Genomic DNA, 15,706 nt, shown 5'->3' with positions numbered 1-15,706 from the left:
CCTGATTGCTCAGTTTGGCAAGGGTGCCAGATCTAGGAATAGTCTGGGTGGTTCCAAACTTCTTCCATTTAAGAATGATGGAAGACACTGTGTTGTTGGGGACCTTCAATGATGCAGACATTGTTTGGTACCCTTCCCCAGATCTGTGCCTTGACAAAATCCTGTCTCGGTGCTCTACGGACAACTTCATCGACCTCATGGTTTGGTTTTTGCTCTGACGTGCACTGTCAACGGTGGGACCTTACAGTATATAAACAGGAGTGTGCCTTTCCAAATCATGTCCAATCAATTGAATTTACCACAAGAGGACTCCAATCAAGTTGTAGAAACATCTCAAGGATGATCAATGGAAACAGGATGCACCTGAGCTCAATGTTGAGTCTCATAGCAAAAGGTCTGAATACTTACAGTATGTAAATAAGGTAGTTATGTTATTTAGCTGACATTGCTTCCAGAGGCAGTTTGTAACTTGGTAGTGAGTATTGCAACTGAGGACAGACAAAAAAAAATTACACTCTACGCACTTAAGCTCACAGAACGGGACCTCCGAGTGCTGGGGTGGCCTACCACTTCTTGGCTGAACCATGGTTGCTCCAAGATGTTTCCACTTCACAATAAAAGCACTTACAGTTGACCGGGTCAGCTCTAGCAGGGCAGAAATTTGGTGAAATGACTTGTTGGAAAGGTGGCAGCCTATGACAGTGTCACGTGGAAAGTCACTGAGCTCTTCAGTTCATTCTACTGCCAATGTTTGTCTACACCTGTCAGAAACGGGTTTGGCTGAAATAGCCAAATCGAACTAATTTGAAGGGGTGATCACATAATTCTGGCCATCTAGTGTAGGTGCCGTGTTCAAGGGATTATTAAATAAATATTAACTATTTGGTTTTAATAACCCCCTCTTGAGCATAGTCAGAACTACACACATGTTTTTTGGCAGAAATGTCTTCTAGAACGTGAACTTTCATGTGCCCTAACAAACTTGCAAATAAGAATAAAAGTGTTAAAATTACGAGCCTAGTTGGTTTAGCCACAGAGAAAAAGACAGGAACGTTCCTGCTAGCCATGATTGACTGAGATCATGGCTTGGCTGGACATGCCGAGAGATGAGTTTGGATTGGTCTGCCATGTAGCACGCTTCTGTCTATAACATGAGCTGGTCAGTATGTGTAGGTAATACTTTCTAACGCGTAAAAAAAATAAGTTCATCTGAGTTTTGAAATCAGTGGAATTAGAATATGATAGCTAAGGAAATGGAGAAATGTCAGGTTTTGCAAATATTGCAAAATATTGCAAATATGCAGAGAGAGTCAAAGATTACACACAGAAGAAGGCTGTTATATAAAACACCTCTGTCCAGATTACATCTTCAAACTAAGGGCAACCATGGCATCTGTGACAGAGGGAGAAGCGTCCCTCCATGTATACGGGTAAGAAAGTGTTCCGGACATATTCAAGTCTGTGCTAGCAAAACAGTCCTGTAGCATCCGCATCATCTGACCACTTCCGTGTTGAGCGAGTCACTGGTACTGCCTGCTTTAGTTTTTGCTTGTAAGCAGGAATCAGGAGTTTCTAATTATGGTCAGATTTGCCAAATGGAGGGTGGGGGAGAGCTTTGTATGCATCTCTGTGTGTGGAGTAAAGGTGGTCTTGTGTTTTTTTTCCCTCTGGTTGCACATGTGACATGCTGGTAAAACTGATTTAAGTTTGCCTGCATTAATGTCCCCGGCCACCAGGAGCGCCGCTTCTGGATGAGCATTTTCTTATTTGCTTATGGCCTTATAGAGTTGGGTGAGTGTGGTCTTAGTGCCAGCATCGGTTTGTGGTGGTAAATAGAAGGCTACGAATAATATAGATGAGATCTCTCTTGGTAGATAGTGTGGTCTACACTAAAGTACCTCATCTGAGGTACTTTACCTCAGGCGAGCAATACCTCGATACTTCTTTAATATTAGACATCGTGCACCAGATATTATTGACAAAAAGACATACACCCCCACCCCTCGTCTTACCAGACGCAGCTTCTCTGTTCTGCCGGTGCACGGAAAATCCCGCCAACTCTATCTGTTTCGTCGTTCAGCCACGACTCTGTGAAACGTAAGATATTACAGTTCTTAATGTCCCATTGGTAGGGTAATCGTAGGTCATCAATTTTATTTTCCACTGATTGCATGTTAACAAGTTGAATGGATGGCAGTGGGAGTTTACTCGCTTGCCTTAGGATTCTCAGAAGGCAGCCCGATCTGCGTCCTCCTTTTCTCTGTCTTTTCTTCACGCAAATGACGGGGATTGGGCCGGTTCCTGGGAGAGCAGTATATCCTTCTCGTCGGACTCGTTAAAGGAAAAAGCTGAGTAATCGCTGTTCTAATGTCCAGAAGCTCTTTTCAGTCATAAAAGACGGTAGCCGCAACATTATGTACAAAATAAGTTACAAACAACACAAAAAAACTAACCAAATAGCACAGTTGTTTAGGAGCATGTAAAACATCAGCCATCCTCTTCGGTGCCATCTTAACCTCTTAAGAGAGTGTGAACGATGCTGAATGGGTGTAGACAAAGAAGAGCTCTCTAGTAGGTTTACCAAAAGATTCAAGGGCCATTTTCTCAAAAGTGAGGTTACAAGTTTATCAACATTCAAAGCAGAATTACTTCCCGATTGTTCCTCAACTGTAGTGTATGATATATTATTTTATTTGAGTCTCTACTTTTTACCCAGTGTAAAAAACACAATTTAAAATTTTGCTACACAAGACCGAATCGAGGTGGTAGGTCAGATGTTGATGTTATTATCTAGCTAGCCAATTTTGACATGGTCCATCAATCAATGTAGCCACATATGTTCCAAGACGGTGTAGCAGTCTGACGTGTGTTTTGTCTTGTCCTGTCCCATATCGTTTCTTTCCTCGTTTTTTGGTATATATTTTAATCTCATTTACCATCTACGGACTGAATATACTCTCCTGCAACTCACCTCACCCAATGTGGTGCGGGTTCTGCTATTTTTATACTTTAGAACCGGAAACCCCATCAGGAGCTAGCCAGCTAACTAGCTACTAGCTAGTAGTCAGTTAGCCACTGCTAGCGGTCTTCACCGTTAACTCGGACACCAGCAAGCCTCAGCTTGGTCAATACCTGCCAGTCTGCACAGAGCGATATCGGACTGCTTTTTCTCTACCACATCTTCGGATTCCCACTGCAAGCTCTGAACCTATATACCGGAAAATCGCAGCTAGCTAGCTGCAATCCGAGTGGCTACTCCCAGCTAATGTCTCTGTCCCGATGCAAGCACCAGTTAGCCTTGAGCTAGCCTCGAGCTAAGCCAATCTCCCGGCTAGACAAAGAGGTCCACCAGCCAATTTGTGGGCTACAATACCTCTTTTGCCACTTGGCCTGGACCATTTACTGCCGACATGGAGCCCCGACAATCCATCACGACTGGTCTGCCGACATAATCGTCCAAGGTGGTTTCAACAGGCTCATCCATTGCGACGTCGCCAGAGGCCCATCTACTAGCCCCGGCCCGCTAGCTGTCTGAATCGCTGTGTCTCCAGCTCGCCTACTGTAGTAGCGACTACTGAATCGGCTCCCTGACTCATCTATTGCTACTCATTGGACCCTATGATCACTCGGCTACACATGCCTCTCCCTAATGTCAATATGCCTTGCTAATTATGTTTTGGTTAGCGATTATTGTCTTATTTCACTGTAGAGCCAATATGCCTTAGCCCTTTTTGTTGCACTCCCGGACACATGCAGTGACCTCACCTGGCTTAACTGGTGCCTCTAGGCACAAAACCTCACATTGTCACTCAATGCCTAGGTTTACCTCCACTGTACTCACATCCTACCATACCCTTGTCTGTACATTATGCCTTGAATCTATTCTTACTCCTTTACACTCTGTTCTGAACACACTAGATGACCAGTTCTGATAGCCTTTAGCAGTACCCTTAACCTACTCCTCCTCTGTTCCTCTTGTGATGTAGAGGTTAACCCAGGCCCTGCAGCCCCCAGCATCATTCCCATTTACCAGGCACTCTCATTTGTTGACTTCAGTAACTGTATAACCCTTGGTTTCATACATATTAATATTAGAAGCCTCCTCCCTAAGTTTGTATTATTCACTGCTTAAGCACACTCCACCAACCCGGATGTCCTACTCTTCCATCCCCAAATATAACATTTTCCGACAAGATGGAACTGCCAAATGGGGCAGCTTTAGCCTGCAGAGTTCTGTCATACTATCCAGGTCTGTGCCCAAACAATTTGAGCTTCTACTTTTATAAATCCACCTTTCCAGAAACAAGTCTTTCACAGTTGCCGCTTGTAATAGACCCCCCCCCCCCCCAGCTGCGCTCTGGGCACCATATGTGAATTGATCGCCCCCCCATCTATCTACAAAGTTCATACTGTTAGGTGACCTAAACTGGGAAATGCGTAACACCCCGGCAGTCCTACAATCTAAGCTGGATGCCCTCAATCTCACACAAATCATCAAGGAACCTACCAGGTAAAACCCTAAATCTGTAACCATGGGCACCCTCTTTGATATCATCCTGACCAACTTGCCCTCTAAATACACCTCTGCTGTCTTCAACCAGAATCACTGCCTCATTGCCTGCGTCCGTAATGCGACCACCCCTCATCACTGTCAAACGCTCCCTAAAACACTTCAGTGTTCCCTAAAACACCTCATCTCGTCAGTAGAGGATGCCTGGTTGCTCTTTAAAAGTGCTTTCCTCACCATCTTAAATACGCATGCCCCATTAATAAAATGTAGAACTAAGAACAGATATAGCCCTTGGTTCACCCCAGACTTGACTGCCCTTGACCAGCACAAAAACATCCCATGGCGTTCTGCATCAGCATCGAATAGCCCCCGCGATATGCAACTTTTCAGGGAGGTCAGGAACCAATATACACAGTCAGTTAGGAAAGCTAAGTCTAGCTTTTTCAAACAGAAATTTGCATCCTGTAGCACTAATTCGAAAAAGTTTTGGGACACTGTAAAGTCCATGGAGAATAACAGCACCTCCTCCCAGCTGCCCACTGCACTGAGGATAGGAAATACTGTCACCGCCAATAAATCTACGATCATTTCAATAAGCATTTTTCTACGGCTGGCCATGCTTTCCACCTGGCTACCCCTACCGCGGCCAACAGCTCTGCACCCACTGCTGCAACTTGCCCAAGCCCCCCTCCGCTCCTCCTTCACCCAAATCCAGATAGCTGAGGTATACAACCTGGACCCTTCTTTCTAGAATTATCCGCCAAATTCTTTTGCAACCCCTATTACTAGTCTGTTCTCCCCTCTTTCGTATCGCCTGAGATCCCTCAAAGATTTGAAAGCTGCCACAGTCATCCCGCTCTTCAAAGGGGAGACACTCTAGACCCAAACTGTTATAGACCTATATCCATCCTACCTTGCCTTTCTAAAATCTTCGAAAGCCAAGTTAACAAACAGATCACCGACCATTTCGAATCCCACAATACCTTCTCCACAATGCAATTATGTTCCCAAGCTGGTCATGGGTACACTTCAACCACGCTCAAGGTCCTAAACGATATCATAACCGCCATCAATAAGAGACAATTCAGTGCAGCTATATTCATCGACCTGGCCAAGGCTTTCAACTCTGTCAATCACCGCATTCTTACCGGCAGACTCATTAGCCTTGGTTTCTCAAATGACTGCCTCGCCTGGTTCACCAACTACTTCTCTGATAGAGTTCAGTGTGTCAAATCGGAGGGCCTGGTGTCCGGACCTCTGGCAGTCTTTATGGGGGTGCCACAGGGTTCAATTCTCAGGCCGACTCTTTTCTCTGTATATATCAATGATGTCGCTCCTGCTATTGGTGATATTTTTTGATCCACCTCTACACAGACGACACCATTCTGTATACTTCTGGCCCTTCTTTTGTCACTGTGTTAATAAACCTCCAAACGAGCTTCAATGCCATATAACACTCCTTCCGTGGCCTCCAACAGCTTTTAAATGCTAGTAAAACTAAATGCATGCTCTTCAACCGATTTGCTACCCACCATCCAGACAAGTATCACTACTCTGGACGGTTCTGACTTAGAATATGTGGACAACTAAAAATACCTAGGTGTCTGGTTAGACCATAAACTCTCCGTCCAGACTCACATTAAGCATCTACAATCCAAAATTAAATATAGAATCGGCTACCTATTTCGCAGCAAAGCCTCTTTCACTCATGCTGCCAAACATACCCTTGTAAAACTGACTATCCTACCAATCCTTGACTTCGGCGATGTCATTTACAAATAGCCTCCAACAAGCTACTCAGCAAACCATATGCAGTCTATCGCAGTGCCATCCATTTTGTCACTGATGCTCTCGTTGGCTGGCCCTCGCTGCATATTCGTCGCCAAACCCACTGGCTCCAGGTCATCTATAAGTACATTAGGGCTACTTACCACTGTTTACCAACTGTACAAAGTTTATACCGGTAACTTGCAAAGGAAACCCTAACAGTACAACGGCAAATGTGTCCTTCTGCTGCTTGACAGGCAGAGCCCACAAAGGATGGGAAATTGAAATATATCATTCATACTTGTCAGGTATAGTTCGCTTTTATATCACTCAAATATCCAATTAATGCTGGCCAATATTGATAGATTGCTACCCTCACGCATCTGAAATGACATGATCAATTGATGTTAACTGATCATAAAAAGCATGCTGTATACCTCCTGATGGTTTGTGCAATTGTTTTGCATGGAATAATTGGATATTTGTTGTTCTGACTATGCTCTTTAACAATCCCTTAAACGGCACGCAGTTGTCAATGGTTTTAGCGGCGCTGGGGTTCTCCTTGCCTCTCAGCAGGCAAATCTAACGCTCTGCACCTTATTGTGATGTTTTATTGACAACGACTTATGTAAGAATGCATTTTGTCATTGTTTTTGAACTTTCTCATGTTGAGCAGAGCTGTCTGGACTCTCTGGGGTAGAACTGTTATTCCATTTATGGCTGAGAAACAATCTATAAATGAAGATTAATAGCAAGCAGACTGTGACTAAGCACATACTGTACACACACACACACTACTTCCTGACACACACTTACTGTAGTTCCTAGAAACAAACAGTGCCAGGCCTGTAACTCAGCCTACCATGGGAATAGTGTACAGTACAGTGTACAGTACTTCTGATTTGAGTTAGCGTGGCTGTGATGCGTTTACATCACTGCTGGCACAGATATTCTCATCCCTGGCTGCTCTGCATGTCGATGTCTCAGGCAGGACATGCTGGAGTACTTCCTGTTGTTAACGTGCTGTCTGCTTGATTATCTCTCTTCTCTCCCTTCCTACCCAGAGTGGAGCGGATTCGCTGAGCTACACGGTTAATGGGACATCAGAGAACATTTGAGACAATAAAATAGAGCACAAACAAACTATTGCAATACTGTCCAATGGGGAATAAAATATGTTAAGAAACAGGAAAACAGTCGCTACTTGTTATTTTGGGTTTTTCGTCTTGGTCAGGCCCAAAGATACAGGGCTAAGTTCATACGTGTGCATGCCATGAATCCAAACAGCCAATTTCAGGGAAATGTGTCACAAAACACGAGAGACTTGCATATGTTGCGTGTTTCCTTACATGTAACTAACTAAACCTTATAGTTTGAGGGCTTTTGCTTTTATTTAAGTTTAGCCCTTTTTACACTTTTCAAAAACCTTCAAAACAGAAATTCCCTGCATTAAGAACATGCTTTGCAATAACCAGTTAAGGTATACTTAACTAAGCCTCTGTCAGAAATAGCCAAACAACTGCAGTTTAAGGGGCAAATTAGAGGATGACACATCTCACGTAGCGTTAGCCGCTAACATAGCATTACCATCACTGTCTGAGAGGATGACATAATGACAGACGTGGCTAATAGCAATGTTACTGTCACAGAGGGTAGGGAAAACTAGGGGCTTAGCCACCCCAGTATAAACCATCTGATGTGGTTGCTAATGGTAGCTAGCTGATAAACTTTGAGCTGAAAGGAGGGAAGAAAAAGAGGGGGTTAACCACAAGTATAATTAGTAATACAGTACCAGCCAGTATAACCCACACAAGAGCACAGGGCTTTACAGTAGTAGTCTATCAGTCCTTTCTCTCCATTATAATCCCACTGGTCAGTGATTTAACAGATTGCAGTGCTACTGTGTCAGTGTTCTATGGTAAACAAATAGTTTGGATTCATCATTATGACTTAGGAAACAGACAAGCTGTTCCTGGCTGCCTTTGGCTTATCCCGACTCTGACCAGTCAGCCTTTCCAGATGGCCAACAGCCTCTCCGTTAAATCCTAGCAGTTGATATGACCCAGCCACCAGTTCTCTCATCCACAGTTATTCCTGTCCATGTGACCATGTAACTAAGAGTTTATCTTGGTCAAGTGGTTAGGAAAAACTACTGCCCATCTCAGCGCTTCTGATCACCACAGTCCAGACAGTTACGCCACAGTTCACGCCAGCCCCTGCTCAGATAGGTAAAGTACAAGCCATGGTATTTTCTCAAAGTTAGCCTGGGTTAGTGGCCAACACTACAACATACCTCTCCAAGTCAACATAATAACATATAAACTTGGGCCAGATGTTGCCAGGATTAATCAAAACAGCCAGACCTTTAGGTCAGCTCCAAACAGACACGTAGCCAGACCTCTCCTCACACACAAGCGCACACACACACACACACACATCAGATAAACTCTGAACACATCGCCAAATATAGCTAGCCTAGACACGTTCACGAACACAGAAATGTGTCTCCCACCAACAAACACGACACTATAATTATCCAATTTGTGAGTTGGATTGATAAATCTGTCACCGCACAGAAAGAGAGAAGGGGGAATGTGAGATAGGAAAAAGAGAATGAAAGAGAGGTGGATCAAAGAGAGAATGATATAGACAGAAAGAAACTGTGGGTAAATGTTGAAAAAGAAAAGATAGAAATAGAAAGGGTGAGAAGAAATAGAAGTGAGATAGAGGCAGACTGATGCAGCTGGCCAGACACAAGGCCCCAGTGTGTATGTGTGTATGTCTGTGTGTCTGTCAGTATTTGGTATTTAGAGTGAGTTCACACACAGCTCCTCCAGACATAGACCTCACCCTTATCCTGCCTGGACTGGACTGGCACACACACACAGGGCAGCACATCAGAGAGAGATGGAGGAAAGAAACAAGGAGAGGAGGAAGAGAAAGAGGGTGGAGAGCATGGATAAGATGAAGTGTGAGGTATAGAAAGATGGAGTGATGAAAAGTAAAGAGGGACTGCTGTATTAAGGGTCTTACCCTGGGAGCTGGGGGTCCGTGGTCATCGAGATACGTGGACTCTCCTGTGAAGAAACAGGTATAGATATGTAGAATGTGATAATATTCAGAGGGACTACAGTCCAACAGTCATATTATGACAAATCCACTGGCAGCACAGATTCACAGGCTAGTGAACTCAAGTCAAGAGTGACCAAAGTACTTAATAAATGTCAGACAGACAGGCAGACCACAGGTGTAATAAAAATCTATATCCAGCCACAACAATCTTCAAGAGCCAACTAGAAAAAAAAACGGTCCGTCACGATCCCTCTAAGAAAAACAGAGCAGCCTTCACATCCACATAAGGTGTGGGAATGTCGTCATGAGCGAGTTACAGTGGTTCCTCCTTTAAAAGTTGTGTCATACTGCGGCACACCCTGCGTGCTGCTGCAGCATTCTGTGGCACGTCATTTAATTCTCAGCCATTTCTGTTACTGCAAGTTATTGCTAGTTTGACCAGCAGAGTTCATCTTTGAGAAGCATTTGATAGTATTCCGTATTGGCATTACCAGATAATTTAAAACCTTTTTTGTAATAGTATATGGCTTATTTCATTTGATTAATATTATGGTGTTTCCATTCAGAGAAAAATTGTCAGTCTGAGCGCACACTGGACATTCGGACCAAGGAGTAGGGTTGATTTGAGCATTCTGGCCTTACGACGGCAGTCAAGCACCCAAGCTAACGGTGCTTCGACGGTGGCTGTTGTCTATGTGTGCAGAGGGTCCCTGGTCCAGGTAGGGGCGAGGAGAGGGACGGAAGCAAAACTGTTACACAGGCACCATTGTAATCGATCGCAAGACCAAGGTTTTTATTTTTTCCCTACTTTTTTTATTACGTAGACATAAGCACAGTTGACACCATCGAGGTGCGGATGTTAACTTTCTACACAAGTTGTTTTTTTCCAGTTTCGTCCGACAAACATATTGTAGTGGTAAAATAAAAAGGGATACATTTTTTTAGAATTCTAAGCATCACTCCAGTCAAAACAGACTCTGCGAACGTTCGATTCCATTAATTTGCTTTGGGCTCGTGCTAGTGTTCCAGTTTAGCCAACGTTCTTAAGCCGTTTTTCAGCCTTGGGTGAATTTTGACTCGTTCTATTGTCCAGCATATAGATTTCCAGAGCGAATTTACGAAAGCACCCGAATGTCCATTGAGAAAGCACAACGACCATTTAGCTAAGCTAAGAATGACGGGAATAATCAAGTCATTAAACGTTGGATAGTTAGCCTATAGTTAATATACTGGCAAGTTTGATGTATAACTACTAACGTTAGGTAGCTAGCTAACATACCGGTACATACTGCTGTAATGATATGCTATGTGGTTTGTAAGGACAGCGTAGCTAACAAATTGTCAGCCAACATAGTGTAAGGTAGAAATAGAAGGTAACGTCATGATTTCCCTGGGGGTTAGCCTTGCAATAACCAAGTGGTGAGACACATAGCCCTCTATATTTAAATGTTTCAGGTACACTCCGATAGGTGTCTGTGTCACATACAGTCTCTTCTATTGACATTATCTTCTATTGTTTGTCCTCGTGTCTGTTTTTCAGCATAAAGTATTCTGTAGCCACTTAGTGTGGACACCAGGTGAGACCACACACACACACAAACACTCTCTTCTTCATTTTATCCCTCTCCCCTTTCTCCCTAAATCCTTTAGGTTATTTCAGCTGTTTTGGTGAACCCCTCCCGCATCTGAACTGGCTGACACAGAGGGCACAGCATGATCATAGGTGATGTCACTTGGTCGGGTCAACAGGAAGTATTATTAAAGAGATGCTTTACATTGAAATACAGACAGAGATGTAATAGTCCCAGAGTTAATGAGCCAAGGTCAGTTTTGCATTTAACCTCCTGATGATTATGATGACTGACCGCGTTAGAATGAAAAAAACAAGGCTTAATCATGCTCTCTCTCTATCCATCGGTCTCTCGTCTGCAGGTATGTTTTCATGTGAGAGAGGAAGCCAGTCCCGTCATCGCCACCTCACCCGCTCTTAAGATAACTTTCGATCCAGCTGGGGGCCCAAGGCTGGTTAGGAGACACCGCAATTGTGATGAACTGAGAGAATATTAGGGTAGCACTGTAATTCATGAATCATATGCTGTCTACCGCTGTTCTTACCTCTTTCTCTTTCTGTCTTCAACACCTCTCTCCCCACCTTGTCTTTCTTCCTCGTTTTATAATGCACACCATATGTGCATTTAAGTACAGTTTGAACTTGTATTTATAATATTACAATTATCATAATTATAATGCATTTATGTATTTATAACACCTGGATAATGAACTTCTTTCAATAAAGTGTTCACATTCTCCACTGGTTGAAATTATCTCATTGAAATACTATCCTGTGTCCTCAGATTAATGCAGATGAAGTGAGTTAGATATGCATAGTTTTTTTTATATATATATGAATTACAAATCAATCATGTTTCTAGTCTAGTCACAATATAGTCACAATGTGTAATCATTGATGTCCCAGGAACAGGAGTGGTAAACACTGTTGAAGTGTATAATTGCAATACATACATGCAGACACAGCATCATTCAAATAATGGAGTTTGATATGACTGAAAAATAATGTCTCAGAGATTCACACCTGAACCGCACCTTTAGTTGCTAAGGAAGAGTACATGTACAGGCTACAATGTGGGAATCTCATGCATGGTAATAACTACTGTATATAGGACTTGCATCCTTGGCACAATAAAGTTATTATATTCTACTCTATCCATAGGCTTCATTAATGCCATTCAGACTTGAAGTTGATACAACAACTATGATAGCCGAGGTTCATAGATTGGTATGAATATTAGTTCAGAACCTAACGTTTTAGGGTCCATACATAGATCGGCTACATACTGTAGCTAGCTACACATCCATAGGCATACAGTTAAATAGTTAGCTAGCTATGTTACTTCAGCTGTATTTCAAGGCAAGCTTACACAAATGTACATTCAATTTGCAGTAAATGCTTTAGCTAGTTAGATTCTTTACATCTACTGTTTCACAAGACAACAGCCTGGTTTGCTGGTTTTCTCAGGAGTCCCTAAAACATTAAACAATAAGAATTACAAATTCATTCTCCTTACACTAACGTAAACTCATGTAAACTCGTACATCACCCTGGTCCGTACAATTGCCCTTATTTTAGCCCCTCAAAAACGTATTCCTTACAGATCAACTGTAATGTCAATACCATTGTAAAGCGCAATTTCTCCCCTTTCCAACATTATCAATTACATGACCTAAATGCTGCCCGTTTCTGCATAATTCAAGCGGGCAATGAGCCCCGTCGGGTCTTTTTAAAAATGGCGGGTGGGGAAGCGAAACTAATGCGTGATAGTGAGAAGGAGAGATGTGTGTGGAAAAATTGCTTTTTTTCACTCGATCTGTCCAACTTATCACCTTATCGCCTCTAAAATGTAAATAAAACACTATGAAGAGTTTATATAATGTGTCATTACATACCTATTAGAAGGTTTGTGTCAAATTTGAATCTGGTTTTTAGGGTGGTGCTAAAGTGATCTTAGAAGTAAACAGCGGCTTTGAGAATGATGATCACATGCAATGATGACGCAAAAAATGACTAGGTATCCCCCCCTTACCCCCGTTACTGTCCATTTCTTGTTTTTAAACGATGAGAGAAGTGCTACACCTGGTGGAGAGAGATTGTAAAACATAAATAGTTGCTTTATGCGTGCTGTACGTTACGACATGACACGTCACGATGTAACGGAGGGTCAGTTTTTTCAACTTTTCTCCAATACTATAGAGCCATTACCATGTTAATCAACGCTTGAATAGAAAACTAGTTCACACCCCCAATTTTGAAGTCAACATAGTCGCTACAGTCCCATTAGTTTTCTTTGTAGCCTCGTTTGAATGGTGCGGTTGCGCACATTTGTACGGAATGGGGTGAGTTTACATTAGCTAGCTGGCTATTGTTAGCTAGCCAGATAACTTAAATAGCAATTTTCGTAAATGAACATTATGACCAAAAAATATGCACAAATGTTTGTCTCTACATTAACTAATATATTCCTCTCAATTGTACATTTTTGGCTTGACTCGTTATGACGTTATAACAACCTACGTCTGGTTCCACCATAATGTTTTGTTAGCCATCTTTGTTGAAGAACGTCACAAAGGCAAGCGTGGCTCGCGTCAAAATTCATCATTGGAACCACTCGATATGATTGGTTACATAAAAACCTTGGCACCCAAATGCATAATGAGTGCTCTAACTCCCCCTTGTGGTGGTCTGGAGCAATGAAGCTGTGACGCTGGGTACCTCTAAGTCCAGTGGTGCAAGCTCGCAACTTTTAAAGGAGGAACCACTATACAGCCCATTTATATAGTATCTGCCAGTGCGGAGCTATTTAATCTTGGACAAAGATCTCATATAAACGCTGTGTACTACTCCCTTCACAGAACAGCTCAAACCGGCTCTAACCAGAATAGAAAGAAGAGTGGGAGACCCCGGTGCACAACTGAGCAAGAGGACACGTCGACTGGAGTGTCTACTTTGAGAAACATACGCTTCACAAGTCCTCAACTGGCAGCTTCATTAAATAGCACCCGCAAAACACCAGTCTCAACATCAACAGTGAAGTTGCGACTCCGGGATGCTGGCCTTCTAGGCAGAGTTCCTATGTCCAGTGTCTGTGTTATTTTCCCAATCTTAATCTTTTCTTTTTATTGGCCAGTCTAAGATATGGCATTTTTGTTGGAACTCTGCCTAGAAGGCCAGCATCCCGGAGTTGCCACTTCACTGTTGACGTTGAGTCCGGTGTGTATATACTGTATGTATGTGTAGTTGAAGTCGGAAGTTTACATACACCTTAGCAAAATGCATTTAAACTCAGTGTTTCACAATTCCTGACATTTAATCCTAGTAAAAAATTCCATGTCTTAGGTCAGTTAGGATCACCCCTTTATTTTAAGAATGTGAAATGTCAGAATAATAGTCTTGGGCGCCCAATTTTTCAGTTTTTGATTTGTTAAAAAAGTTTGAAATATCCAATAAATGTCGTTCCACTTCATGATTGTGTCCCACTTGTTGTTGATTCTTCACAAAAAAAATACAGATTTATATCTTTATGTTTGAAGCCTGAAATGTTGCAAAAGGTCGCAAAGTTCAAGGGGGCCGAATACTTTCGCAAGGCACTGTATGGAGACAGCTGCACTGTGCACACACCCTCAGGTGTGTCTGCTGCACACACACACACACATGCATTCCTGCTGAGGAATGCTGTGGGAGGCTTGTCGTGCAGAGGTATCTGAGGTCATTCCAGGGCGGGGAAACGAGAGATAGATCCTCCCTGTCGTTCAACTTCAGGGCCGACCCCCTTTGTGTGTTTTTCATTTGCTCTGTGCATCGGGATTGGAACTAATTTCTTCCAGGGCACATGCTCGTAAAAACAGACAGCTGCCATCCACCCACACCACCCACAACGACAGGAGCGGTGGAATCTACTGAGCCTCCATGGAGTTACGTGTTCTTCTTTAGTCCCATGTTCATTGTCACCTAAATCAGAGCCATTTTGGCTGCATTCACAACTGAACACAGCCCACACAGACTTAAACTATGGTTGGATTCTTTGGTTTCATGCTATGGATATAAGTTCTATGGCTGTTTGGAGTAGAAACATCTATGGTATACATCCTCTCACACTGGAGCCATGATGGTCTTTGATGAACAGCCAGCCCTCTTTCTTATATGACACTCAATAATTGAGGCCAATTTACAGAGGTCATGGATAACAGTGATTAAAGAAGGGGAGAGATTACATGGAGGGGGAAGGGAGGGAGATATGGGGGAGGAAGGGGGAGATGGGGGAGGAAGGTAGAGATGGGAGAGATGGGGGAGGAAAGGCGAGATGGTAGAGATGTAGAGAAACAGGAGGTGAGAGAGATGGGGGAGGGAGGGGGAGATGGGAGAGATGGGGGAGGAAAGGCGAGATGGGAGAGATGGAGAGAAACAGGTGGGAGAGATGGGGGAGGAAGGGGGAGAAAGGTAAAGATTGGAGAGATGGGAGAGAACAGGAGAAGGAAGAGGGAGATGGGGAAGAAGGGAGAGATGAAGAAGGAAGGTAGAGAAGGCAGAGATGGGGGTGAACATGAGGCATGGGGGAGGAAGGGAGAGATGGGGGAGAAGGGCTTGGGTTCACACAGGAAGAGAGGTTGATGTTCCTTGACCCTCAGATAACACCTTCAACTGACTCACAGCCAGGGTTTACAGGGAGGTGAGTGTAGCTGTCTCTCTCTTTCTGTGTGTTTGTGTGGCCAATGGGTTAATAGGAGTCATGTGTCATGGGACACATGGTAGTGCTACTGGCTGAGATACAGATGAAGGTTGCA

The 15,706-nt window shown here is 43.3% G+C and overlaps 2 protein-coding genes across 5 annotated transcripts in view; one reads left to right on the top strand and one right to left on the bottom strand.

The window, feature by feature from the left end:
* LOC110529902 (solute carrier family 22 member 16) overlaps window positions 1-11,660 on the top strand; it is a 105,848-nt gene extending 94,188 nt beyond the window's left edge. Inside the window, exons 8-9 of one of the 2 annotated variants that reach the window (XM_090243423.1) lie at window positions 11,000-11,072; window positions 11,282-11,660. In XM_090243423.1, the coding sequence (XP_090099549.1) occupies window positions 11,000-11,038 (39 nt within the window). In that variant the 3' untranslated portion in view covers window positions 11,039-11,072; window positions 11,282-11,660. Of the gene's footprint in view, window positions 1-10,999; window positions 11,135-11,281 lie in introns of those variants that run through there. The other variant, XM_090243424.1, reaches the window with a different exon arrangement.
* The window catches only part of usta (uronyl 2-sulfotransferase a), a 153,078-nt gene that overhangs the window by 29,679 nt on the left and 107,693 nt on the right, over window positions 1-15,706 (bottom strand). For 2 of the 3 annotated variants that reach the window (XM_021612555.3, XM_090243426.1), the window contains exon 2: window positions 9,311-9,354. In XM_021612555.3, coding sequence (XP_021468230.1) covers window positions 9,311-9,354 — 44 coding nt within the window. Of the gene's footprint in view, window positions 1-2,012; window positions 2,089-2,208; window positions 4,208-9,310; window positions 9,355-15,706 lie in introns of those variants that run through there. The other variant, XM_090243425.1, reaches the window with a different exon arrangement.

This window comes from Oncorhynchus mykiss, chromosome 8 (assembly GCF_057628025.1).
Source record: "Oncorhynchus mykiss isolate SJ-2025 chromosome 8, ASM5762802v1, whole genome shotgun sequence".
NCBI classification, from domain to species: domain Eukaryota; kingdom Metazoa; phylum Chordata; class Actinopteri; order Salmoniformes; family Salmonidae; genus Oncorhynchus; species Oncorhynchus mykiss.
This window is presented reverse-complemented; position numbering and strand designations above follow the sequence as displayed.